This window comes from Scaptodrosophila lebanonensis, unplaced genomic scaffold (assembly GCF_003285725.1).
Source record: "Scaptodrosophila lebanonensis strain 11010-0011.00,11010-0021.00 unplaced genomic scaffold, SlebRS2 tig00000053-arrow-pilon, whole genome shotgun sequence".
NCBI lineage: Eukaryota > Metazoa > Arthropoda > Insecta > Diptera > Drosophilidae > Scaptodrosophila > Scaptodrosophila lebanonensis.
In genome coordinates, this window is record NW_022060548.1 from 6,619,740 (window position 1) to 6,645,503 (window position 25,764).

General features: G+C 34.8%; 3 protein-coding genes and 1 long non-coding RNA gene across 7 annotated transcripts in view; 3 read left to right on the top strand and 1 right to left on the bottom strand.

Moving 5' to 3' along the window:
- Positions 1 to 2,803: 2,803 nt before the first annotated feature.
- Positions 2,804 to 3,037, top strand: LOC115624333. The gene is made up of 2 exons (XR_003995456.1): positions 2,804 to 2,850; positions 2,918 to 3,037. It is a non-coding gene; the product is annotated as an uncharacterized LOC115624333 (long non-coding RNA).
- A 588-nt stretch (positions 3,038 to 3,625) lies between these two features.
- Positions 3,626 to 4,459, top strand: LOC115623884 (tetratricopeptide repeat protein 12). The gene is made up of 4 exons (XM_030518436.1): positions 3,626 to 3,729; positions 3,782 to 4,006; positions 4,062 to 4,184; positions 4,243 to 4,459. The coding sequence occupies exons 1-4, from the start codon at positions 3,626 to 3,628 to the stop codon at positions 4,457 to 4,459; spliced, it is 669 nt and encodes a 222-aa protein (XP_030374296.1).
- A 5,492-nt stretch (positions 4,460 to 9,951) lies between these two features.
- On the bottom strand, positions 9,952 to 14,864 carry LOC115623885 (protein zerknuellt 2). Its single transcript, XM_030518437.1, has 3 exons — positions 14,765 to 14,864; positions 12,659 to 12,726; positions 9,952 to 10,770 (listed from the first exon to the last, which is right to left on the bottom strand). The coding sequence occupies exons 1-3, from the start codon at positions 14,862 to 14,864 to the stop codon at positions 10,045 to 10,047; spliced, it is 894 nt and encodes a 297-aa protein (XP_030374297.1). The 3' UTR covers positions 9,952 to 10,044.
- Positions 14,865 to 17,580: 2,716 nt separating this feature from the next.
- Positions 17,581 to 25,764, top strand: part of LOC115623605 (homeotic protein proboscipedia) — a 54,073-nt gene continuing 45,889 nt past the window's right edge. For all 4 annotated transcript variants that reach the window (XM_030518020.1, XM_030518022.1, XM_030518019.1 and 1 more), the window contains exon 1: positions 17,581 to 18,025. In XM_030518020.1, the coding sequence (XP_030373880.1) occupies positions 17,581 to 18,025 (445 nt within the window). The remainder of the gene's footprint in view (positions 18,026 to 25,764) is intronic.

Below are 25,764 nucleotides of genomic sequence, written 5' to 3' on the forward strand. Positions count from 1 at the left end.
GCACGCACCAGGGGCGGAGGTAAACATCATGTGTGTGCTCAGGCTCTTTAAATGCATGTGCACACGACATATATCCGCCGCACAGTGGTACCAACACCCACATACACAGTTGGAAAATATCAACACACCTTTGTGTAAAGGGCGAAAAGGTAAAAGGATGTACTAGTTTTTATTTCAATCAATTGGGCATTTTTAAATTTTTTAATTTATTTACTTGATTCATAAAAATGACGACAAATCGGACCTTGGAAATATTGGAAAATGTAGTTTTAGGCAGAACTAAGGGCTTAGTATTTATTAAAAATCGATAAATTTCAAATCTTGGAATTTAAAAAATATGTTTAATGGAAAATTGAGCCACAATGTAAAAAAATTAAATATTTGTGATTTTGTTGATTGTAAACTAAAGTTTTAATTAAACTCGTCAGCTATTTCATTTTATTTATATATAAGTTTTGTGGAATATTCATATTTTCATTGATAAAAAATTTCAAACTTTAACGTTCTTAAATTACTACTATTATAGTTCATTACTTTTGCTTATTCGAAAATCGAACTAAATCGAAATTGAAAGAAAGTTGATTGTATTTTCCATAACAAGCGGTCTTTCAACATTTCAAGGAATTTGTTGCAGGATGACAACATAACCTTTATTCTGTCATATGAAACTATTTTATTGTATTCCAATCAGTGCATCCTATATCATAGTTATAGCAACAATCGATCAAAAAATGTATTAAGCGTCGTTTTTACGACTTTAAAAATTTAAGGCAATACCTATTTTTGATGCAGAGAAACAGCCAAGAATAATACTAATTCTTGTCCTAGGATAAAAGTACACTCACAAGTCCAAAAAGTATGATTTCAATATAAATTTTTAAAAAAAAAAAGCTCAAAATATGAATAAATTATGAATACGAAAGTAGAAAAAAAGGAAGTTTAAAGATGGAGATTAATATTATTATATTAGTTCGATTGAGCTTTTTAGGGAGCTATTCTAAAAGCAATGATCACTAAAATCTAATACGAGACTGCCAAGAATTTGTAAAATTCGCCCAAAAGTTTTTCTTCACCTCCAATACTTCCCAATTGTAAATTTAGTTGCAATAATCAATAGAAACACTTCATTTGAAATGTTTTGTAAGGACAAAGTTTGCCCTCAGAAACTATGAAGCTGAACCACTGTGCGCCGTCCACTTCCAAGGTGTGAGTGAGGTGGAAGCACACCACAAGGTAATGTCGAGCGACATGCATAGCCATGAAAACGCGTTGCACTCGCTTGGTTGGAGCTTTGTAGAGAGGCGGATGAGAGGATGGGAGGTGGGGAAGGGGAGGTGCGGGGACTAACTTCAATGTTGCCGTGCTGGCGTTGTCGTAGTCGGTGCTGGTCTTTGGCACTGCGCTCAGATTGCGGCTCTATTATTAGATGCCATTATGCTTTATAGTCTATAATTGATCCTTTGAGCTAAACATGCATGCATTTCTTTATCTTACAAATTGTATGAGATTAAATGAAAAGTAATGGGGGATATAGTCGTCTAAGCGCTGCACTCTCAAATGCTAAAATTCAAGCAAATGCCATTTGCTTGCCAAGTTACGAACCGTTTTATGGGGAGGGCCAAGCATGCAAGGGATTTTTGCTAAATGAAGTAAAAATATAATGTTTGTTAAAGCTAACTTTAATTATTGTATTAAAATATTATCTTTATCAGGTAATATATTTATAGTATGTCTAAATTCTTAAGCTTATTGTGATATAATCCACAATTAGCTTTTTCTCGCTTCGCTTAAATAAATAATTATATATATATATACATATGTATTCTAATGGCCTTGACATTTATTGTCTTAAAGTCAGAGTAGAAATATTACTTGATTACAAAAGGCAAATAATTGTATTTTATGCTTGATTGTTTAATCTTTTACAAGTATAGAGACTTTTTCTTATCAAATAGCTTAGTTCTCTTTAGTTTAGTTTACATTTTTTAAAAATAAATAATATATAATCAATTCTTCAAGGGCTGAGTACTGAAGATATTAACGACTTTTCATTATTATACTTTAACTTGTTAATGAGCTATGGCGTTTTATATAACTTAGTTGTTTTAAAGCTCAAGTTATAACTTCTACCGACTCAGTCTTATTTTTAAACCAGACTTTAAAATATCAACATAGTTAATAGTTTTCATTACTATGGTAACTGCAGCTCACATATATGTGTTTCAATGTTTTGGAGTGTTTTTCTTTTAGGGAATTGGTTTTCTCTTTCTAGCAGACGAGAGATCCGTTGTAATTTTTGTAAAATAAAACGTATATATGTACATACTTCTAAGCAATCAGTCCTTATTCAAAACCAGACTTTAAAATTCATTATATTGGTAACTGAATAGATATATAAATTACTTATATTTGTATATGTGTTTCATTGTTTTGGAGTGCTTTTTCTTTAAGGGCATTGACTTCCTATTTCAAGGAGACGAGAGAACTGTTGCGAAAAAAATATGAAATTGATATTGAAATCGTTTTCCTATTACTCATGAATATTTGGTTTAATCTGAAGGACTTATTAACAATTTTATTAGTCCCCTCCCAAAGCACTTGATGTTGTTACTGGTTACAAAACCAAGTGGTCTAAAGCAGCTCATTATTTTGCTAATTAGCTATGGCCTTTTATATAATTTATTTGTTTTCGTCTAAGAGTTTCTGAAGCATGTGATTCGATTATAATTGGAACTAATCTGCGTCGCAGCTAAAACTATAAAAGTCATGTTTTAACTCCTACCGAATCAGTCTTATTTTAAAACCTGCCCTTAAAATATCAACATGAAACTAATTTCGTTCATTGCCATGGTAACTGATTAGTCATATATATAAGTTGTATATGTGTTTCAATGTTTTGAAGTGTTTTTTCTTTTAGGCCATAGTCTTGCTCTTTCAAGGAGACCAGAAAGCTGTTGTGATTATGAGAAAATAAAATGTATTGTGCTACATGCTAATAAATGAAAGTTTAGCCACAACTTTTTCTGTACAATAAAAACTGGTGTTTTTTTTTAATGAATACTTCATGTTGAAGAAATTGAGGGATAATAGATCACCATAACTGTCTATCAGTCTGATCTTGTGCCATTGTGGATGAAAGCAAGAATCTTGAAGAGTAGTTGTTGGCAGTTGCTATATATTGTTAAGGTCTACATCTAAGATATCCAAGGAGCAAAGTTACCATAGAGGCAACCTGTGGAACAAATTGAGGGATAAGTGATCGGCATAACTGACTATCTGTCTGATTTTCTGTCTGTACGAAAAGAAGGATCTGCATTGAATTATTTCTAATTAAGCATTTTATTAAAGTATTAAAATTGCTTAAACAAATAAAATATGTTTTCAAAATTGATGTCATATTATATTAATAGAAGTAATTTTTAAAAACAAACATTAATACGAAACTAGAAATGGAACAACAATCGAATAGAGAAACAGCAACCAGTTTCTGTTTTCAGTTGCCTAGCAATATTCCTCGGCGGGTGGTGGAAAAGTAAACAAAGTTGCTATAAACAAACAAAACAGTTTACCTGATAAATTTCGAGTGTTATAATAATACGTATTTGTTAAAATACTTTATAATAGAATGCAACATCCACAGATTGACGAGAGTTTTCTGCACAACGGGTCGAAGCTGGACGATGTCATGAAATTATTGCATTCCATCGCAAGTGCGCAGAAGCCAGCTGAGTAAGCAAACAAAGAAGCCTCAAAAAATGTGTTAAGAGTCAATTTATTCAAGGGAAGAGTTAAAGCTACAAACAGGGACCATTACTGACATTACGGAGGACAACTTTGTGGTCGCCAAACGTCGAGAGCAACCGGAGCTGAACAAACAAACCATTAAGTCAAATGTGCCGGAATCAAATAAGGATCTGTTCACATTTATGCGACAGATGGAAATTAATCAGGAGGAGCGTTCAAAGGCGCGTTTGGAGCGCGAACGTGTTGCTCAGAACTTCAGAAAGTATAAATAAATACGATTATTGTACGGATAATTGTAATTACAATACACCTTACAGACTCGGCAACTTTGAGTATCGTAGAGGCAGCTATGAAGTTGCTATGAGGATGTACAGCGAGGCTATAGAAAACATCAAGGACAGCCCCGTTCTATATATAAATCGAGCCTTGTGTTATATAAAGTAAGCCTTTTAGCTTATATAAGAACTATTTCCTGATGATTATTCAGATATTTTGTAGATTGGAAAGATTCAAGCGTGCCATCATCGACTGTGACTTCGTGCTGAATACGCTGGATGAGAAAAATCTACGAGCCTGGCTCTATAGAGCTGCGGCCTACAAAAGCATGAACGACGACTTCAATTATGATAATTGTGTGAAATTCGCTCGCAAATATAATTCCAAGCAAATGGAGTTTATTGACAAGTTTTTGCAAAAAATGCAAACTGATTTATAAGAGCAGAATGCAATATAAAAATAGTATGTTAAAAAGACATGCCCTAGAAATAAATGGAATGCGTGAAATAAAATATATTTTTTTTTAATTCTGCAATATTAATGCCGAAGCAAAGGGCCCCACCAGGATAAATTACGATGAGATTTAAAATTGTGTACACAAATCGCTGAAATTACGTAAATATGAAATCTCAATAAACTTATCAACTACAGAGCTACTAAAATATCAATCTGAATGTATATGAATTTTCTATATATATCCATTTTAATATTGTTAGAAAAGACATTTAAATTAAAAATTTTAGAATATTTGAAGCATTTAACATTTTTATATCAAAGCGCACCACTATTATAGAGACAGTATTTTTTGTGTTCTCGTTATTACTATTCAATATTTGGCATTCAATTATAAAGAATATTGAACAATACTCTTTATATTAGTGAGAGGGATTTAAAGCTTACGAATTGTTAACTGTTTTTCAACTCAAGCTATGAAGCGAAAAAGTAAACGGATAATTGGATTTATACTTGATCTATTACTAAGAATTGTGTTATAAGATCGGAAAAATCAATTTATGAGTAATGCTGTAAAGCAGAAATATAATTTGAAATAACGTTTATAAAATGTTTAACGATAATTTCTTTTTTTCTGAAAAGAAGAATGGCTTCAAAGGCAGAAGAGGTTGAACATTTCCGAATAAAATTGAGTTTTCAATGAAAAAGCACAATACGGAAGACTTTTTGGTAACTTTTTTCGTAAATGTCCATCATCTCGCACCGACACAGGACAAAAGTAGGTTTTTACATTTTTTATGAATTGTTTTATTGATTTAATTCCCAAAGAACCCATATACAAGTATTGCCTAAAAAATAAGCAAAATGTATGCCTTTATTATCGATTTACTGAGCACTCTATAGCCAAATAGCTATTGCATATTGTAGAATATAAATATTTAAACACAGCTTTATAGAGTTTTTAATCGCCTATCGAAGTTTTTTTTTCAATATTTTCCCATCTTGTTGTAAACTCATTAAAAGTTTATTTAATATATTTAAATTAAAAGCGACACTAGCGAGCGAACAAACAGAAATCCATGCCATAATACAAATCCAAGTGTTGTTTACATATGAGGGGCAGGAATTTTGATGTTGTTGTTGTTGACACTTCTGCCGTTCCGGTTCCTTTTCCGGTGAAATCAGCCAGCCAGGCAGCCAGCCAGTTGACAGTTGGCAGGCATAAGCGAATAACTCTTTCGATTCTAATGCAATTCAATCGAACTCGCATCCACACACACACACACACAGAAGCACAAACACGCACACACACACAGAGAGACGAACACATGCACACATGTTGGCCCACATCCACCCCGAAAAGGCAAACAATTCGATGGCGGTAATCAATCTTCTTCTACTCACTGCGAGCTGACAGCTTCGTGGTTCAGAGTCAAATTGCGATCTTTGTTTGTCCCGGCCCAGGGTCTGGCACGAAGCCCTGGCATCTCTCCAGTGCTGGCTTTTAAGCTTTTTTCCCGCCAGAACTGGCTGGTTTTTAAATCCCAGTGCGGGAAAAATTCCAAAATAGCGGGTTGCGGCAATTCTAGTTTTAAAAAATTTATTTAACATTTTTTTAGCTTTACTTTATTTTTCACCCTATATTTTTTAATCTTTGTCAAGACTCAAATAATAAAATCTATGAAAATCATTTATAAGTTTGGCTTCGCTGCGTTTAGAAATGTCTTAAGTGTGTTAACAAAGTGTCTGCGTTTATTATCCTGACGAAAAGGCAGTGAATTTAGATGAACTCATGAATTAAGTACAGATTTAAATAATTTTAACTTTAACTTGCAATTAATGTGAATTTTCTATTATTATTTTTACAAATTTACAAATTTTTACGAATTTAGAATTAATATGATAACATTAAAACAGATATTTCGTTAAATGTATCCCAGAAAATAGTGTTTTTAAAGCCAGTTCTTAATAAAGCTTATTGCCTTGGATTTAGCTTTTTTTTAGCTTTATTTTTTGACAACCTAGCTTGTTTTGCTCAAAAACTGAGCGCAGCACTGCATCTCTCTGTGCGAGCTTGCTGTAAGGGTGTTGTTGTTGGTGTGGATGGGGGTGGAGGTGGGGGTTGTATGTTCTCGTATATGTGTGTATGTGTTGGCATTGCCTGTTCCATTTATGCGTGTCAAAGGTTGTGGCGCGGCAGAGGACGACAGATTGAAGGCATGGTGAGGACGGGCAGAGGGGGGGGCAGGCGACACAAATGTTGTACTTGTCACGGTTGTTGCGGTAGTTTCGTCTTGTACTTGATGTGGTGTGTGAGTGTGTGTGTGTGTCTATGTTGGGAAGTAATCGTAAGTATTTTGGGGGGAAATTCCTCGCACATATGATGAATATTTCCGTATCTATTTATGTGCTCCAAATGATGCTTGTAAGTAAATAATGCGTGTGTGTTAAAGACACGATGATTTTTGTGAATTACTCCATCCCATTGTCTTTATTAACTGCATGGAATTCTTTGTTTACGATCTTCCCTCCACATATTACTCCATTACTCCTTTTCTTAAATTCTTCCCAATTAGCACCGCTTATGGTTTGTTTTATTGCAGATGACATTGTGGGGAAAATAGTCATAAATCACATCCATTGTATTCGATATATTTGGACTACTCATTGCCTTTATTTGAGACAAAGCAATCCATATATAATATCAATAAACATGCCTTATTATAAGAGTTAATCATGTTGAAAGGTTAACTTTTTTTCATAAATTAAAAATACATTAAATCGCTGTAATCATAAAAAACGGTCAGTTAATCAAAGTTGTCTATAACTGACACTTGTGTATAAACATATAAAGCGATGGGTAATTATCAAAAAATCTTAATATGTTCTTGCTTCGTCAGCTTGTTTGTTAATTGTTTCACCAACGAAAAATGTATATGGATAATATGTAAAGCAATAAAGGTCAGCAATACAAATAATTTGTAGGTAAACTTTCAAAAATAAAGCAAGAGATTTGCATGTAGGTTATTAAATCCAATACGTCTGAGTTTGTTCACAAATATGGTCCGAAGTTCCGTTACAAATAATGAACCTCCATAGCCAAATTATTTGAATTAATTTTTCTAATTTTATTTCGAATATCGATCAAATAACTGAGACGGTGTTGTTGTTATCAACAAACGCTGCTGAGCTGTGCCGAACTTTTGTTAAATATAAAACAATCCATGTAACTACTACTACTTTGCCGTAAATCTTGAAAATAGTATTATATATCCACTAAATTATCTATAAAACGTATTTATCACACAATTCTTAAAATTCTTATTTAGTTTCTTTCCCAAATTTAAAATTTATAATCATTCGCCTTCAATTGATGTTTCTTAAGAGTCTAACGATTATAAAAACCATGATAAACTTTTTCTAATTTAGGCTAAGCAGGATCTCAAAAATAAGCATTCCCTTTAATGAATTCAATAAAAAGAAGATGCTTCTATTATAGTGAATGGTTTAACCATTCCACAATGTTTTTTTGATATTTTAAATATTATCACTCAACCCAAGATTTGAGTGTTTATAAGTTCCATAAGAGACGTTCATATAAATTTCTGTTTAATCAATCAACACACTTGTTGAAGTTAAAGAGGAAAATTAATATTCATGCAAACAAATACAGTTTCCACCGTAAATATACAACTTTTTCAATCAATTTTCATATCAATGATCAAAGTTTATCGATAATGAAATTCAATGCGCTAATGTTATTGGAATAATAAAACTAATATGTCCTAAGCACATGCCATTGCTGGGCACAACAGCTGTTGATGAAATATTGTCCACTCACAAAACCACACGACTGGGGCAGAAGATGAAATCTACGGAAACCCTAATATGTTTCGAGGAAGCCGCAATATTCAAAGAGGACACAGACACACGCACATACTTATGAGTACATATTTCCCATTCCCCCCGGCACAATCGACTTCATATAACTATGTGTATGTGTATGGGTGTGTGTGTGTGTGTGAGCCAATGCTTAAGTATGTGTGCGTTGTCAGTTATGTGGCCTGACTCTGATATGAGCAAAATTTCAATATGTCGAAATTACTTTATGATGTGATGACACCAATTTTTCTGTTGTGTGTTCGCCTCTGCCCCAAAAGAAATGGCGAATGGGCGCCGAAATGAAGCAGCAGGACAAATGAGTCTCATCTGGCGCCAACACTACTTTAACCCAGTGAGGTACAAGTATAAATATTTTTATACAAATACACATATCTACATATCTACATTTGCATTGTGGAGCAGTTTTAGAGTAGGGCATGTGCATATTTAAATATAAAGATAATGTGTGACTTACAGACAGATTATTTTATATCCGTATCCCTCCGGGCTAGTGAAAGGCTCCCCTTAAAGACTCCTCTTAAGTATTTTGTCATTCAAGATTAGAAGCCTTTTAATTCCAACTGTCAACTGTTTCGTTTTTTCTGTGAAAATAAAATGTACAAATAAATAAAACACAAAATTAAATACAGATTCGATTAATTATATAAAATATAACAATTTTATCTTTCGCTTTCTTTTTATTTTGCAATTTTGTATTCTATATTTTATTATGTTAAATTTATATTTGTATACCCTACATCCATCTGTCTGTCTGTTTGAACGCAAGAATAATAGTCAGACTTGGTATTCATATTTCTCTTGTGTGTTCACTTCAAGCATTCCAGTCATATTTTATTTATATGAAAAGACGTATTAATCTCTTCGTTATTATTTTTTTTTTTTTTGATCCACCTTAGCCAAAATTTGTTGGTAAAAAGCATTAAAATAGTATATTAAAAAAATAGCTTTATAAGTTGCATGGCAATATTTTAATATAATTATATATTTAAATGAATCAAGTAGAACAATGCCATGCACAATCTCTTTAAATAAATTGTATTATAGATTGAGGGTTCAGGGAAAACATTTTGAGGACATACGTTCAGATTGTTTTCATAAAATCCTTAATATTTTAGTCCATTCATTGATAAATATTATTCTCAGCAAGTTGGTTTTATTATTATTTTGCAAACCAATACTCATTTATTTAACAAAACTATTATTAAAAACCGATGGATTCTATGGCTACGTCAAACAGAATCAGTAGCTTAACTTTTTTTTTGAACGAATCCCACAAAATTAATAGTCGAAAAATTCAAATTTCTTGTAGTCTCTGCTTCTAAATTTCAATACATAAGGCATTAAACAGTTTGTATATGTTGTTCATAGTTGTGCTGAATGATAAATATTACTAATGAGATGAAATATATTTATAATTTTACAAACTATCCATTCAATAAAAATATAAAAAAAATATATATGAAAAAAATAAAGCAAACTTAAAATTCGCTAAATAAAAACCGCAATTAATAATAATAATAATTAAAATGCTAGGTAGGTTAAAAATAGTTTTTAAAAATTCCACTAAGGCTTACACTTAACGGAACTAGTTTAATTAAAGCTTAGACTATTTTAATATTGCATTCCATTCATTAAATAAGTTCCTATAATAATCAATAATTACTTAAACTAAAAGTCCAATAAATTTTGTATGAAATCGTGATCTATGTCTAGGGTTTCACTCGAGAAGGACGATGTGGATGTGGCCAAAGAACTATTTGAGTTCCAGCGAATGTTGTTTTCCGAAAAGCATGGGAATTGGCCAATGCTTTCAGGACTTGGTGGTGCAAGGTATGTAGAGGTGTCTAATTCCTTTCCATACCAATTACAATTGCTCCACGGGGATGTGTCATCGGTCCGGCAGTAATCCATAGATGGAGAGAGATCGTAGTTGGAAACGCTAGTGGGATATGCATCAGTCATATCAAAGAACAAATTCGGATTTGCTTGGGAATCAGAACTGTATCCATTGGAGACAATCGAATCCAAATCCACATTTTGATTATCCCAGCATGCCTGTGGCGGGCTGATGGCAGCCTCATTGTAATGCTGGAGCTCAGATGGAGTGACGCTTGCGTATTGCAAGAGACGCTCCACTATTAGCTTATTTGGTTCGGGACCTTCCTGATTCATTAAATAATCGGCCTGTAGTTGCCTCTTGCCCGGCTGTCTATTTGCCAATTTCTTGCATTTCATACGACGATTCTGGAACCAAATTTTGACTTGTCTTTCGGTTAGGGATAGGCTCTGAGCAATCTGTATGCGACGTGGTCGAGTCAGATATTTATTGAGATGGAATTCGCGTTCCAGCTCCAGCAATTGATGGCTCGAGAACGCAGTTCTGGCACGTTTCGTCTTCTCTTCGCATCTTGGAGGGGACGCTGAATCCAACAGGCTGGTAGCATTCACATTTTGTGGAAATAGCTAGAGAAAAGAAATCAATTTCAGTGTGAAATTATAAAACATAGTGCTATTATTTCCTTTAACTCACCAAGTAATCGCTGAGATCGTACGAAGTCTCGTAAGATGGCATGATATTGTCGCACATTTTGGTGACTTTGGCTTTTGCTTGTTGATCTTGACACGTTTGTTTTTTAAATGAATACTTGTGCAAATATGTTGCTTGCTTTTATACTCAGGCCTAGGTAGTTTCCTGCCGTGGTTTGTCAACCACGAATCAGAACACTTCGACCAGCGACTACCTGTTGAGGGCGAGTGCCATAAGGACGCGACTCAAGACATGTCGCTTCGGAAATTGCCTCGTCCAGCCGGCTAGGCATATGTGTCGCGCCTGTCTCTGTTTCTGTCTCTGTCCCAGACTCCGGACACACGCCAGTCCCAGTCCCAGTCCCAGTGCCAGCGGAACTTCGACAAGGTGGCGTGAGTCTTTATTACGAAACGACTGCTGTCCAAATCGTGTGTGTCTAATAGGTGGAAGCATTTAATTGACTTTGGCAGACATTATAGTTTGTTTTTTTTTCTCTAAAAAAGGACTTGACTTGATGCATCATTCGAAATGATTGAAAAGGACCTCAACACAAAGCTATCTACACATTTAAGATGGAATTTAATTTTAAAAGATTTGTAATATTGAAACTATGTATTCAGAAACATATTTTGAATTTGTCAATATAATTTTAAGAAATTACGTGTTCATTATTATAGTCAAGCAATAAAATCGTTCGAATTTATCTTTAAATTCAGTTAAAAGTTATTAAGAAAAAAATAAAATTGGTGTAGTTTGTTATTTAAAAAGAATGATATGGAAAAATATTATTTTTGGCTTCACTTTAGTTAATTGCTAACAGCTTTAAATCTCTTGAAAACTGTCTAGTTTTATAAGTGAAAAAAAAATCATCAACATTCTTTACCTACTGAGCCTAGCAACGTAAATGTTATAAAATAAATCAAAATTTGTAAATACATAGTTTTGTTGAAGTATAAGTCTTTGCGAAAAGAAGGCTGTAGGTGGCACAGTTTTTAGTACTTTGTTCATTCTCAATCAGAATATCACATTTTTATGCTTGCCCCAAATGCTGAGTTATTTGTTTTAATCATATCGAAAACTATATATATATATACGGAAATACCATAACAAAAATATTTTAGGGTCTAATATTTTAAGAGAATGTGAACCTATATGGTATACTCTGATATATAGCATAACTTTTAATCGCGCTCTTATTGAGAAATGATAATCTATACATGTGTTCCTCAATTCAGAACTTTTATTCAGCTGTTATATATTAAGCTTTTAATATTTCATATAGCAGTCTATTCTTTTGCTTTCCTTGCATTTTAATTGTATTTGTGAGGAAGGGAATGACCCTACAATAATGGTCATAGCAACACTGTTTTCTATTGCAAAAAGAAACCAAACTTGGCAAAGAATGCAATATATACTGGGTATGAAATATTTAAGGTGATATTATTAGCTTAATAGGCGGTTAATGGGACGCTCAGCTGAATGCTGATTTTTGTAGATTTCATTCTTATATCTATTATAACCACATCTATCTGGATCCCAATTAAATTTATCATCTTTTCTTTCTACTTTCATTTCAGAATTCTCTGTTTTAAGTAGCTGTTTTTTAAAAGCCAACTTCATGAGGAAGATTATTATTTATTTCAAATATCTGACATGCCTCTACTCCTCGCAAGCACATATGTGTTTCCACATTTACCTAATACATATGTGGGTTCACACATTTTAGGTAATACTGTTAGGTATGAACGAGTAAACTCTGGTTTTCCCGGGGTTTTTCCAACGGCGCATGAATATTTCGATGTCGCTACCTGCGACCACGGTAGCTATAAATGCGCAGCTTTAACATCATCTAATCACCTGCAATAAAGAGTTTATGGTGGACATGTGTTCTTCCACACTTATATAAGTGTGTGTAAAGGTTTTATGATCGATGAGCTGAAGAATTTTACAGGCTTAAGTTGAATTAAAATAAGTACATGCTTTAATCAAATCACGTTAGTTGGATCTGTCTATGCACCTGGTCCTGACCTTATTCGTGAAACTAATACACATGCATGTAACGCACAGAATAAGGCTTTAGAATTGGTTGTGAACTAGTACTATAGAAAATACATAACTTTTCTTTATTATTTTCTAAAGTTATGTATGAGACATGTATTTACTAGTATATACATATGATGATTAAGCAAATTGTATTGTAAGTATAACTAGCATTAGATGGAAACAGTTCTGAATTGAAATGTTTTGCCAAAAAAAGGTAATTATTTAATAAAGCTGCCTGCAAATCATCAACTTTCTTAGCACCTATTTTCTTATTAAATGCCACAAGGCAGTTCATTTCTTAACAACCCATTGAAACGTTACCAATTTGTTTATTAAAAACACAGTTAGACAGATATAACAAACATTGTAAAATATATAGATCTGATAAATATAAATACATATCTATCTTTCTACTTTGAACATGTGCGTGCCAACTTTTGACTTTGACTGCGCTTTGCGACGAACTAAAACAAAAAGCAGACGAATGAGAGAGTGCTAATAAATAAAAGAGAAAAGAGACGAATGCAATGGAAGGCAACATTAAAAGACAACATAAAAAAGTGTGGCAACATAAAAACAATGCCACCAAGATTGACAATGTGATGGACAGGAGAAGAGGCGTTCGAAGCAAAAAGAAAGACGCACAAAACGAAATGTCAAAAATACCAAGTGCCAACGACGAAACAAACACCAACAAATAAAACAGGCAAGAGGAGCTAGCGGAAAATGTCGAAGCTTAAATACTCTGTAAGAGCCAAGTGTGTTTACTTTTCTTTAACATTAATGCAAACAATGAATGCAGAATAATTTCTACCTTTCTAGCAGTGTCTAATTACAGAAGGTATTGTAAAAAAATAAGAAATTGTTAATTAAAAATTTAAATAAATAAATAAAATAATTTTTACTTGTGCTGCATAAATGAGAATGCACAATGATTACATAATAATAAATAAAAATTTTATAATTCAATTCTATTTTTTTCATAAAAAATTTTATAAAACTTCTTAAATATTTTTAATTTATTTACGTTATGTCAAAATGTTACAAATTTCGATTGAGTTTCTATATAAAATAATAATAATTAAATATTTCTTTTTGTTTTCTTATGTTATATTTATATTTAATGTTACATAGATATTTCTGAATATTATTCAATAAAAGCCGTTGATTGAAAAGGCAGTCTTCGTTTTTAATGAAAAAGTGCTTTAACAGTCTTAAATAAAAGGGACTTTTCCCTTACAAATGGAATTGCTTTTCATGCAGAAACAGAATTACGATTTGTTGGAATACAATCATTTTATTACTTAAGAATATGTATTTAAATATTCATATGTACGAGTATACAAGTATATATCTAATAATTTACAAGTTAATTTCTGTACTTTTTAAAAAGCGAAATGTTTTTAACTTTTTATTATTTATTTGATTGCATTGGTTATAAATGTTATTTGTCCATTTTTTTTTATTTCAACTTAAATATTAAATTGGATATTCTCGCATTTAAATAGAGTGTGAGAGAAGAAACTCGCCATGGAATGTAAATAACAAAAACTAAATAAATTCCTTCACAAGCAACACGTTCAGATAAAAAAAATAACGCGAGAAGGGCAGAAGCAAAAACAAAAGACGACACAAAAAGAGCGGAGGGTGCACTTGCGCTGCGGAAATGACAGCAGACCGCAGAAAACGCCAGAGACACAAACACACTCTTGAACGTCGGCCAATCAGCGTTGCGGAGAGTTGAACGTACGGGTGTGTTTGTGTGCGTGTGTGAAAAGGTGCGCACGTGTGTGTGTGTGCAACGCAACAGAACTCCACCCCCGGCGGCCACCTTGGCGCAGCAAACAGTGCGCATGTCCGACTGGTGGCCACTCCTTGCGACGGCATCGACATCAACATCGACGCCACTTTCGAGCATTTCTAGTTCGCAGTTGCTATTTGAGTTGCCACCGTATTGGATGTAATGGACGCTTGAAAATCGTGCCGCACGAAGCTGTCGCCTTCGTAGCCGTCATCGTCGTCGTATTGAAACGTCTTCAGTGAGCAAAAGTTATAGAAAAGTGCCACCAATCCGCAATATTTTGGCAAACAGTCAAAGCCAACAAAATAAAAACTAATAGTTAAACAAATATAGTAAGGTTTATGTAAATTCGAAGTGCATTGAGTGAGCGTTTTACCGCTATTGGCAAGAGAACGAACGCAAGGTAGCTGCATTAATCGCTCCCTCGCCATCCACCATTGAGGCACCGAAACCGGTTCTGCACCAACACCAGCGCCTAGACCACTGGACAGAAAGGGACAGACAGTGCAAACGAATGTGTAGAAGAAGAGTGTAACACTTACATACCTACACAAATACGCAGTGCATTGCTCGATTGTGTGTATGTGTGTGCATGTGTGTGTGTAGCCATTGCAAGATTCTCGGCCGGCTTGGCGATCGAGAAAAGACGTCGCTCTGTCGGTCGTCGTCGTTGTCATCGTCGCAACCAGCCAGCCAGCCAGCCAGTTCTTTCTCTACAAACTCTCCGCACGGCCGGCCTGCTGGCGTTCGCATACGCACCGTTGTCCATGCTAGGTTAATATTGTGTTTTTCGTTAGCGTCGCGGAGTTGTTGTTGCTGTGGTCGCCAGTTCTGTTTTGTGTTTTGGCATTCGCGTCGCCATGCCAAAGTGTGAAAGACTGCACCACTTGGAATTGTGCCGCCTGAGTAAACAAGAGTCGCCATACTTTCGCGTTTTCGTTTTTCGGTGGTGCCGTCAGTGGTTTCAGTGCTCCCGTTGACGATTTATTAGTGCCAGTGCCACTCCTTTTGACCCGCCCGTAGTTGGCAAACGGAAAACAACTAGCAGCCGATTAAATAAGTCACCATCGAATATGCAAAAATGTAACATGCAGCATTTATAAACGAATACGTGTATGTGTGGGTGGGCCAGTGTCGAAAGTGAAAACCAATAATGTTAAATATAAACATGAGAAAAAAAAACGCTTGGCTAATCGGCAGCAGACCAGCAATTAAATGAAATGGTTCGTAGCAATTATATGTTCTCATTTAATTACACACAACTCCTATCCTATTCCTATCAGCTTTTGCGAAAGTTTTATAAGTTTTATTAACATTTTTCACTTTACTTCAATACCCAATACACAAATCCAATTGGAAATCAATAAAATCGAATGAGTGTGTTTGAAATTCAAAAAACATTTGAATAAGTGACAACAACTAAACTTAAGAAAACTAAAAAGGCCATATAAATGTGGGCTTGTAAAAAGAAGAACGTAAAATTTTAAATAAATTGAATTTGTTCGGAACGTATTGTGTTTGCAAACACATAAAAATAATAATAATTTTGGATCTATACATAAATAGGAATGTGTTCAAAACTCACTGAAATTGGCAATAACACTATAAAGAAAATAATCTCTCTCTTATATTATTTTCCTATGTATCATAAAATTATCAAAATCCTTAAAAGACAAGAAAATTTGCTAAGCTATACTCAATCCAAATCTTCAATATATTTTAGATTATATTGCCTTTTTATTTCCAAATTTTGATATTTCTATTTTGAAAAAGTGTGAATATAAACATAAATATAAAAGTTGATGGAATTATTATTCCGATTATATTTATTAGTAGCCGTCGGAAAAAGTACGTTATGTTGATGGGTGAAAGAAAGTAAAAAGTATTTCCATAACATTGATTGGGACATTTATATAAAAGCGAGAGCTTATTTACAGCTTACAGTTTGTCTGATTTTGTGTTTTTAAAAATAATATAATTCAGAAAAATGCATTCTTTGAATTGTTACTATTTCATGTTCAAGATATAATAACAAATTGAACTAATCCAAAACACATTTTAATATGACTTGTTCAGCACAATACTAATTTATCTGCAATTTATAGAGCTGAAAATGATTTGGAAACATTATTGGAATATTGAATAATAGTAAACAAAACTTTGGTTTTTGCAAAAACTTTAAACTACCGAAGAGTTCCTTTTCATCAAATTCAAATCAGACAGTTTTCCAGATCACAATATTAAATATCTAACTTATTCTTTTTCGTTTATTTCTTCAATTTATTTAATCAAATTAAGCTTTGAAGTTAAAACTATTAACATTAAAATTCAATTCACTCGAATTATAATATCTTATCTTATTTTGACTATCTTGAATATAATGCAAAACTTATAGGGCCTTTTATTATAAAATTGTTTCAGCTTTGCATTTGAATTTTCTTTCCAATAGAATACAAACAAAATGAAATCAATAGCAAACTTTAGTTTGTTGCTAAGTAACATATTTGAACAGTATCTATGTACATATTCACTTCGATTAGCTTTGAGCACATATTTTGTATGACTGCAACGTACTTGTATTAACCCTTTGGATAATGGGTTAATCAAAATTAAATATATCTTGGAAAATGTTCACCTTATATTTTTGTTTCCTCTCCCTAATCAATCATCTTTTTATTCATTCTCTATTTAAAGTAAAGTCTTTCCATATTATTACTATTTTCACTTTTTTTGTTTGCAGGTTCACAGATAAAGCAAAGACCACGTAGGCATTAAAAAGATAAGCAAACTATTTGAAAAATAAAACCACTCCAAGCTCAAGTAACTGTGTAAAATGCAAGAGGTGTGTAGCACATTGGAGACCCAAATGGGCACCCAAATCAAGTCGGAGTCACCGCTCAATCCGCTGCAAGTGCAAACGGGCCAGACCGTAGTGCCAGTAGCCGCACCACAGCCGCAGGGGCCGCCACCAGCGGTGATGCTTGTCAACAAAATGGGACCCAACTGTGATAAACGAGCGGCCGACACGGCCTACTGGATGGCCTCGGAAGGTGGCTTTATCAATTCACAGCCCTCGATGGCGGAATTCCTCAACCATCTCAGTCCGGAGAGTCCGAAAATTGGCACACCTGTTGGCGGTGGTGGTGGTGGCGGCGGTGCTGGCGGATATCCGGTTGGTGTGGTGCCGCAGACGCCAGACGGCATGGACTCTGTGCCCGAGTACCCATGGATGAAGGAAAAGAAGACATCGCGCAAGAACAACAATAACAACAATCAGGGTAAGTACAAGAAACAAGATACAAAAGACAAGACCCTTCGACACGGAGTGCTTATCTGTGAGAGTGTAATCGTAGTGTGTAATGAAACGGCGAGATGAAAAGCCGCAATCAGCAGCAAAATGCAAAAGTGTCATTAATCAAGAAATCAGTGCAATTTACCTTGCATCGGCGCCCAGCAAGTGCTGGTTTAGGGCCTGGGCAAAAAAAAAAATCAAATGAACGGTTGAGCCACGCAACTGGCCCAGTCTCAGGCCCACTCACACACACGCACACACACAGCCATAAACAGAGATCACTTCGTACTCTAAACACTGAGAGAAATGCAAGCCGATGGTGTTTGTTTTACAAACAGGTCGAGCCAGGAATAATTACAGCTTTAATATTCAACGCATATATTATACATGTTGATATTGAGAGTATCAGTATAAGGCCCAGTTGATGACCCTGTCGAAAAGTGAATAAATTGAATCCAGTGGTTGACTCTTTTCGAATTCTTTCGAAATTCTTAAAAGTAAAATAAACTCGTATAGACTAGGGACTAAGAGCGTCTAAGCAAGCGCCAAGTTTGGTTTATGTACGCTTAGCTGTTTCCGAAATACAGGCGTTCATCCAGACAGACGAACGGACAGACGGACGGACGGATATGTCGAGATCGATTTCTCTCTTCACGCTGATTCAGAATACTTTATCCTTTTCACTTTATCACTTTTTCTAATATATTGATCTTTGCTTTAATTGGGTTCATGGTTGTGTGTAGGTTTGGAACTGGCTTATACTTTTCTTCGAGTGTAGTTGTGGTCACACACTCGCGTCGTCTCGGGTTTTCGGCTCGGTTCGGCTCCTTTGAAGGCCAGCGCACCCAAGCAGCCGAGACCCAAGCAACACAACTCGACCGTGCGGCAAAGATCTGTTATTTGCGATCATTTGTAACAATTTTGGAGAGCACTCAGCAATGGCAACAGCCACAGAAACAGCAACAGAACTGACGTCGATTCGTCAGTGGCGAGCGAGGGCCAGCTTGATGGATTCCACTTCAATGTTGCGACTGGGCTCGTTTTTTTCATTCTTTCTTACTTTTTTTTTACCCCAATGTGTCGATTTCATTTGTGCGCGCTTCAAGAACCCTAGTGACGGTCTGGAAAGGCGCAATCGACCAAAATGCTGCAGATACATTTTATAATAAATGAGGTATCAAGGTTGTCTGACCATACGTTTTCCTGTCCAACTCTGCAATGCCTGGCCGGCCACGCATCTGTATGTGTGTGTTAGTGCTGAGCGATTGCAACCTGTTATTTAGGTTCATTTGTCAAAATATTTTTCCTCTTCCTCGGCTCGACAGACACAAAAATGGAACTAGGCGCAGTCTGTTCGAGGGAGAGAAACGACGCTTCCATCGTATGTATGCCAACTCCAAAACTGCCTTCCAGCAGCAGCAGAAACAGCAACAGCAGCAAAAACAATAGCAACAATGGCAACAGTTGCAAGTTGCAGTTGCAAGTCGTTCTGCTGCTACACATATCCTCGGGAAATTTGCACCGAATTTCGCTTTTATGCACCATTTTTAAATGCCATTCTACTTCCCATTCACCTCCCCCCAGCAAGAGATTCAATTAATCACTATTATCGGACACAAGCTGAACATTCAAGCCTTCGGCGAACTCTACGCTGCAACTTTGTGTGTGTAAACATTTTTGTCAGAGCAGAGTTGTTAAGCTGGAATTTGCATGCAATTTGTTTTGCGCTGACTTCTAGAATGAAAGTTTAAACCATTTACATAAATTTACTCTGCCTTACCTAGTCTTAGTCGCAGGGAAAGGTTTTTCAAGAGAGCGAGTTATAGGAAAAGAATCTTTAAAGAGTTAGAGACAATGGAGTTGCGAAAATCTTCTAAAGACGAAATTAATTGAATTAATTAAATAAATAAATAATAATTCTACATTCTTAAATTTTTGTCCAAAGTGTAGATCCTTAGAAAAGGTGAAAAATTAACAACTAACGTGCCTTTGACGTTTGACAAAAGTTTTTAAAAACAATGTTGTAACATTTGTTTTGTACCCATTTGCGGGTTGAACTTTTCAAAGTACCAGTGGCTTGGCCATAATAAATGCCTGCGTCGTCTGTTAATAATTAACAAAGTTATCCTACAATTCAAAAATTGTCCATCCCAAACCACATCTTAAATAAAGATGATAGGTTAACGACTACGTCAATATTTAAAGAAAATTAGTAGATCATCGCAATTTAGGGAAAAATTAAATTCGTTCTTAAAAATAAGTAACTAACAACATAAAAATTCTGCAACATAAAATAGTCTTTTAGATTTAACTCCAATTTTATAAAATAGGTAAAGTAGGTTCATCAAACCATCTTAAATTTGTTTAAAGAAAATTGCACGTTTCTTGTGACTAGTGCATTAATTTATAAGAATTTTTTTCTTGTCGCACTAGGATATAATAATAACAAATAATAATAATAAGAAAAAAGACTGTCAATCAGTGGAGATAGATTGCTTTCATTTCAATTTGTTCTTAAACATAATGAGAAGGTTCAAAAATATCTATTGATTAATCAACCTTTGTTACCAAATAAAGTTTAAAATTTAAGATTGGAGTGCATAGATAATGCAAATTTAGAAAAAAGCGTGTATTTGAAAAAGGCAAATCAATTTTATGGCACAACCATATTCCCCAATCTATAAAACTGACAAGTTTTTCTTGACAATAAGCAGAGCAGAAGGAGAAAGAGCAGGCCTGAACTCCCATTTAGGATCCTTACTTTCAAATACTCTCATTACAAATTTTACAAAAAAGCCATTTTCAAAGAGTTAACAATAGACTCGAAGAGTATGTGCATTAATGGAACAATTGAATGAATGTTGCATGAAAAGGTGGCCCCTGTTTTGCCTCTGCATTATACATAGATATAGGTATATACAGTCCCTTTTTATTTTCCCACTGCATTCAACTCTGCATTGACATTATGCCAATTAATATTGGCCACACCATCAAGTTGACAAATGAGCACAACTAATTCGCAAAACGTTGTAACCTGAAATCCAAACACGTGGCCAATATCTGAGTTAAATGCACACCGCAAACACAGCATTCTCGGATTCCCCAGAGATGGTTGGCGGTTGTCGAGGACTATTATTTCAAGGCAAGTGGCATGCCAACAGGGCCCTGCCCTGGGAAATGTACGTCCGTGTCCAATCCAAGTGAAAGTGAGCCAATAAATAGCGTGAAGTATTCGTATTCCAAGCACCGACACTCGTAAAGAATCTGTTGAAGGGTCAATACATCTCTCTCTCTCTCTCGCTTACATTCACAAACCAAACACACACCACGCGTTGTGAATAATCGACTGGGGGACTACATGCTGGGCGATATGGATTACAAATGATGTTGTAAATGTCTGTTGGCCAAGTGGCAGGACGTTGAGGCGGACGAGCGGACGAATGGACAAACGGCTTGCCATTGACTAACATTTGTGTTTCCATCCATGTGTGTGAGTGTGGGTTTAACAGTTTAATTTGTTAATGTTGTCAAATTAATTCCTTGTCCGTTTCTATCTCAAGCAAAATGATCTTGTGGCACTTTCGGATAGAGACTATTTGAAGAATTGTCTGAACAAAATTTCGATGACCCTAAAGGTGTACAGCAATAGGTAGAAGCAATACAAACTTTCAAAAGATACACGCCTTATTCTTGATTGTTGTTCGAAGCTTGTTAAATTCAACTCGCAATTGGGGAAAAAGTAGACTGCAAAATTTGAATAGGTAAATATTTCAAAAACTAAAACATACTTTTTGTATTTCTTTTTTGGTAATTATAATGGTATATTATTTTGAAATACCATTATAATTACAAAAAATTATTAATTTATTATTATATTTTGTAATTATTGAGCTCTTCAAAAGTCATGGAGATAGTGATCAGAGATGGTTTTTTTTATCAATCTCTTAACTTTAAATTTGATCTTATTTTACAAGTGATGCAATTTTAAGATCCATATGATTTCATGGAAAATTATTTGCAAGAAACAAATTGTAAGTTCACTTTTAGTGCCTGCCTGTAAAACTACTTGTAGGCCTATTAATTGTGAGGTCTAGCCAAGTCCTCTTTTACTTCTGTATTCTGTATTTGACTGATTTTAATAAAACAAAGTCACTCTACGAATGGTTCTTTGGTATGTAATCGTATATTCTAGTCTGCAAAATAACACCAAGATAAAGAAAGCAATACAGACAAGGTTCCATAAACACCTTACTTAACATTATATTTCTTGAGAATATTGCGCTAGAAAAATGGTCAGATCTAGTGTTATAAAAGTAAAATACATTTATAAAAAAAAAAAGGATTAGAGGTAGTTATCTCTTTTAACGGCCTTACAAACTACAATAAAATCTTTAAATGGAACCCACGCCTATTTCCACTAATCAGCTCAAAACAATGGGTCCTTTCTTAGCTGATTATGGTTGGTTGGCTTGAGATTTTCAATATAAATCATATATGAATATTATATTTCTATGAAGAAGAATGGATATATGATGATCGTCACTAGTCAAACATTTAGATTGTTTCAGAGATTTTTACTCTAATAATCGATTTGTACTCGATGATTAGGTGTGCGAAAAAGTTTAAAGAGCATGTCTTTAATTTTTTTTCAAGTTCTAAGAGATATTTGTTTGATTCCACCGCATTTTCTTGCCGTATATAGCCGCCTATGTGCGGCAATATGGTTGTGCCTTTCACAAATTGTTTTCCTCGCCTTCTGAATTTTAATGTGCTTGTGATTTACGCTCGATTGCGAAACATACGTTTTATCCTGCACATCCTGTAGGCCTGGCGAGCTCGTGTGCGCAAATTGAAATTATTTTGTTAAATTGTTTGTTGGTGGGGACTCCCCACTCCCCACCCACCACTTAAAACTCAAACTCTTACTTAACACACACACATAATTGAAACAATAAAATTTGGACTTGAATAAAGTGTTAATTAGGCGTAAAACTTCCACTTGTAATGAACAGCAGCCGAGGCGTCGTGCAAAGTTGTTCCATGAAGCGTTTATGGGCCCACAATGTGCCAGGGTCCTAAATAAAAATATATGTATGTATGTTTATCGCGACTTTCGAGCTTATCTAGAGCATGCGTGTGTCTGCGATATTTAAAGCTCTTCGCCTTGGTTTTAATCCCACGTTGGCCATCAGTTAGCGAAACCAATAAAAAGCAATTTGCTTTCACTTGGTGCGTGCAGCTCGCCCCGCAACTCGTCCCGCAACCGGGCCAGCTTGCTCGGCGGGGCTATTGAAATGCAATCCATTGGCGCGCCATCTGTATTATCCACCCACCGACCATATGTTGCGCACAGCCCTGACACGAAGCCAGTTGGCTTTGTTGGGAGCGGGCGCCGCATAAAAAATGCGTAGCGCACGTCCCGAAACTTACCCCCTGCGGATTACGATTATAACAAACCATTTATCATAATATTTATGTTGATGCGTTGTACTTTTTCTCAATGAAGGTCTCTGCCAGTCGCAATCCCAGTTTCGAAGTGGCTGACTTGGAGAGTCGGCGTCGTAGCCCGTGCCTTTTATTAATTTTATTTATGATGAGTCATTTGCACATTTATAATTCTAACCTTTACAGTTGAATTCATTCAAAACAAAATCCTGTGCGAGTGTCAAAAAGTCAATGGAGTGCCAAACATCTACAAATACATATACGTAGATACTGCACCCGATTTACAAATATATTTATTTATGCGTGTAGATCAAGCTGAGAATATAAAGAAATAATGTTATATGTAAAACACTGGGGTTAGATGCGGTTGCTGTGCATACAAATGTGTCTTAATAGGATGTCTATTATGTGATTTAATAGAGTCGCATAAAACAGGCGAAGAAAATAAATGTGTTTATGGATGAAGCCTGATGTCTAAGGCCTGTAAAACAAGTGAATCTATAAGAAATGGCAAAATAATGTGAAATTATTTTTATGTATTTTTAATCAATAGGCAGCAAATTATTAGCGTTTGATCAAATAATCATAATAAGAAGCGTCTGCTCATCTCAATCACGGAATAATATGCAGCTCTGCAATAGTAAGAGTTGAAATAAAAAACCAATATTTGGCAATAAATAAAGGACTTAGCTGAGATTGTAGCTTCACATAAAACTGACGTATGTACTAGTTATGTTTAACAACAAAGCAATAGCGATGAAATGACTAAATTATATATACAAAGTTGACCAATAATAGTCAAAGTTTTTTTTTATTTCAAGAAACTGCTTAATTGTCATTTACATAAATAAATTTAAATCCCTTTACGTTTATTTAATCAATCTCCGGTTAAGCTTATCCAAAATTATATTAAAAGTAAACAACTTCTTAAGATTTCGAAAATGTAATTTATTTTTTACTTTTATTAAAGGTAGTACTTGGTATTAAAACATATGTTGTGTATTAATGTTCGCATTAAAACAACATAATACAAAATGTTGTTTAATTCGAAAAACAATATTGAATAGTAGCCTTAAAGCGAACTGTCAACTGAACAACAACTGAATAACTTTCATAAAAATTCACATAAAAATCAACATCTTAACTATAAAAAAAAAGAACTACACTTGAAAATGTTGCGAACCATGTCGCAGCACATTAAATTAATTGACGCTCGTCAAATAAATTTTAATCGCTAATTGCACTGCAAACCCCAAAACCGCCAGCAACAATTTTGTGGTTGCATTCAATGGCGCCGTCTCAAGGTGTTTGCGCCCGCCCCCAGAAGGGGAGCTACTTATGAAAGGGTCGCGCAATTAATTGTTACGACTTTATTATGAAGATAAGTGCAGCCGATCCGACCCGGCCCGGCCCGGCCCGACCATCTTGGCGCGAAAGTGAACGCGAGCTGCCCAAACAAAGGGTTCTAATTGGCAGGCCGCAGGATATCGCAGGCAGACGTTTGCATCACGAGCCTTAAAATTATGCGCAACGTGACGGTGAAGAAAAAATCTGTTACAATTAGTTAAGCTCAAAAGAAATGCCCGTCTACGCCCAGCGGCGGGTTAGAAAAAATTGTTGGTTTTTTTTCTCAACTTATTTTTTGTGAGTGGCTTTTATCTGCAAAATGATTTGTCATTATTTTAAAGCGCACTTTTTTAGAATTTCCCGCGCGTTTATCAAGGAATTATGAAAATTAATGTTTATGTTGCAGCAAATTTTGCGACTACCACCTATTTTCGACAACTGACGCAATTTTTCAACAAAAATTAAGCACTCAGTCATTGGTATGAGATATACTGGACAGCATTGGATTCGATCATGAAAAAGTGCTGGGAAAGAAAACAAGAAAGCTGAGATTTGAAAGTGCTGCTGGGGATGTGGAACTAGAACCAATTATGCAGACGATAGGATTTTAAGCTCATTTGGCCACAAAAACTTGGCATTAAATTTTAATTGACTATTAGAATTCTAACCAATAAGCAAGTGTTTCAATGAAATTTTTTTTATCAAATAATAAAAATTTCAATTTACTTCCTTATAGAAATGATTAATATGTATTAAAAATATAACACAAATACAACTAAACCCGCAGAGCTTGTATGATAAGATTGATGAGTCTAGCTCATATAATTGTTAATATTTTCGCGTTCATACAGACAGACATATGAAGTCTAATATGGCTCTATTAACTGTTTAAATATAGCAGAACAGTTTTAAAACAACCTTTACACTTCATAA

Excerpts from the sequence above, each read along its gene's own strand:
- LOC115623884 (XM_030518436.1), top strand. The coding sequence starts at position 3,626 with ATGCAACATCCACAGATTGACGAGAGTTTTCTGCACAACGGGTCGAAG. Across the intron at positions 3,730-3,781 it reads AGTGCGCAGAAGCCAGCTGA|GGAAGAGTTAAAGCTACAAA; the intron begins GTAAGCAAACAA and ends AATTTATTCAAG. Across the intron at positions 4,007-4,061 it reads GTTGCTCAGAACTTCAGAAA|ACTCGGCAACTTTGAGTATC; the intron begins GTATAAATAAAT and ends TACACCTTACAG.
- LOC115623885 (XM_030518437.1), bottom strand. The coding sequence starts at position 14,864 with ATGCTCGAAAGTGGCGTCGATGTTGATGTCGATGCCGTCGCAAGGAGT. Across the intron at positions 12,727-14,764 it reads CGCCAAGGTGGCCGCCGGGG|CTACCGTGGTCGCAGGTAGC; the intron begins GTGGAGTTCTGT and ends GCGCATTTATAG. Across the intron at positions 10,771-12,658 it reads AAAACCCCGGGAAAACCAGA|ACGAAACGTGCCAGAACTGC; the intron begins GTTTACTCGTTC and ends TGCGAAGAGAAG.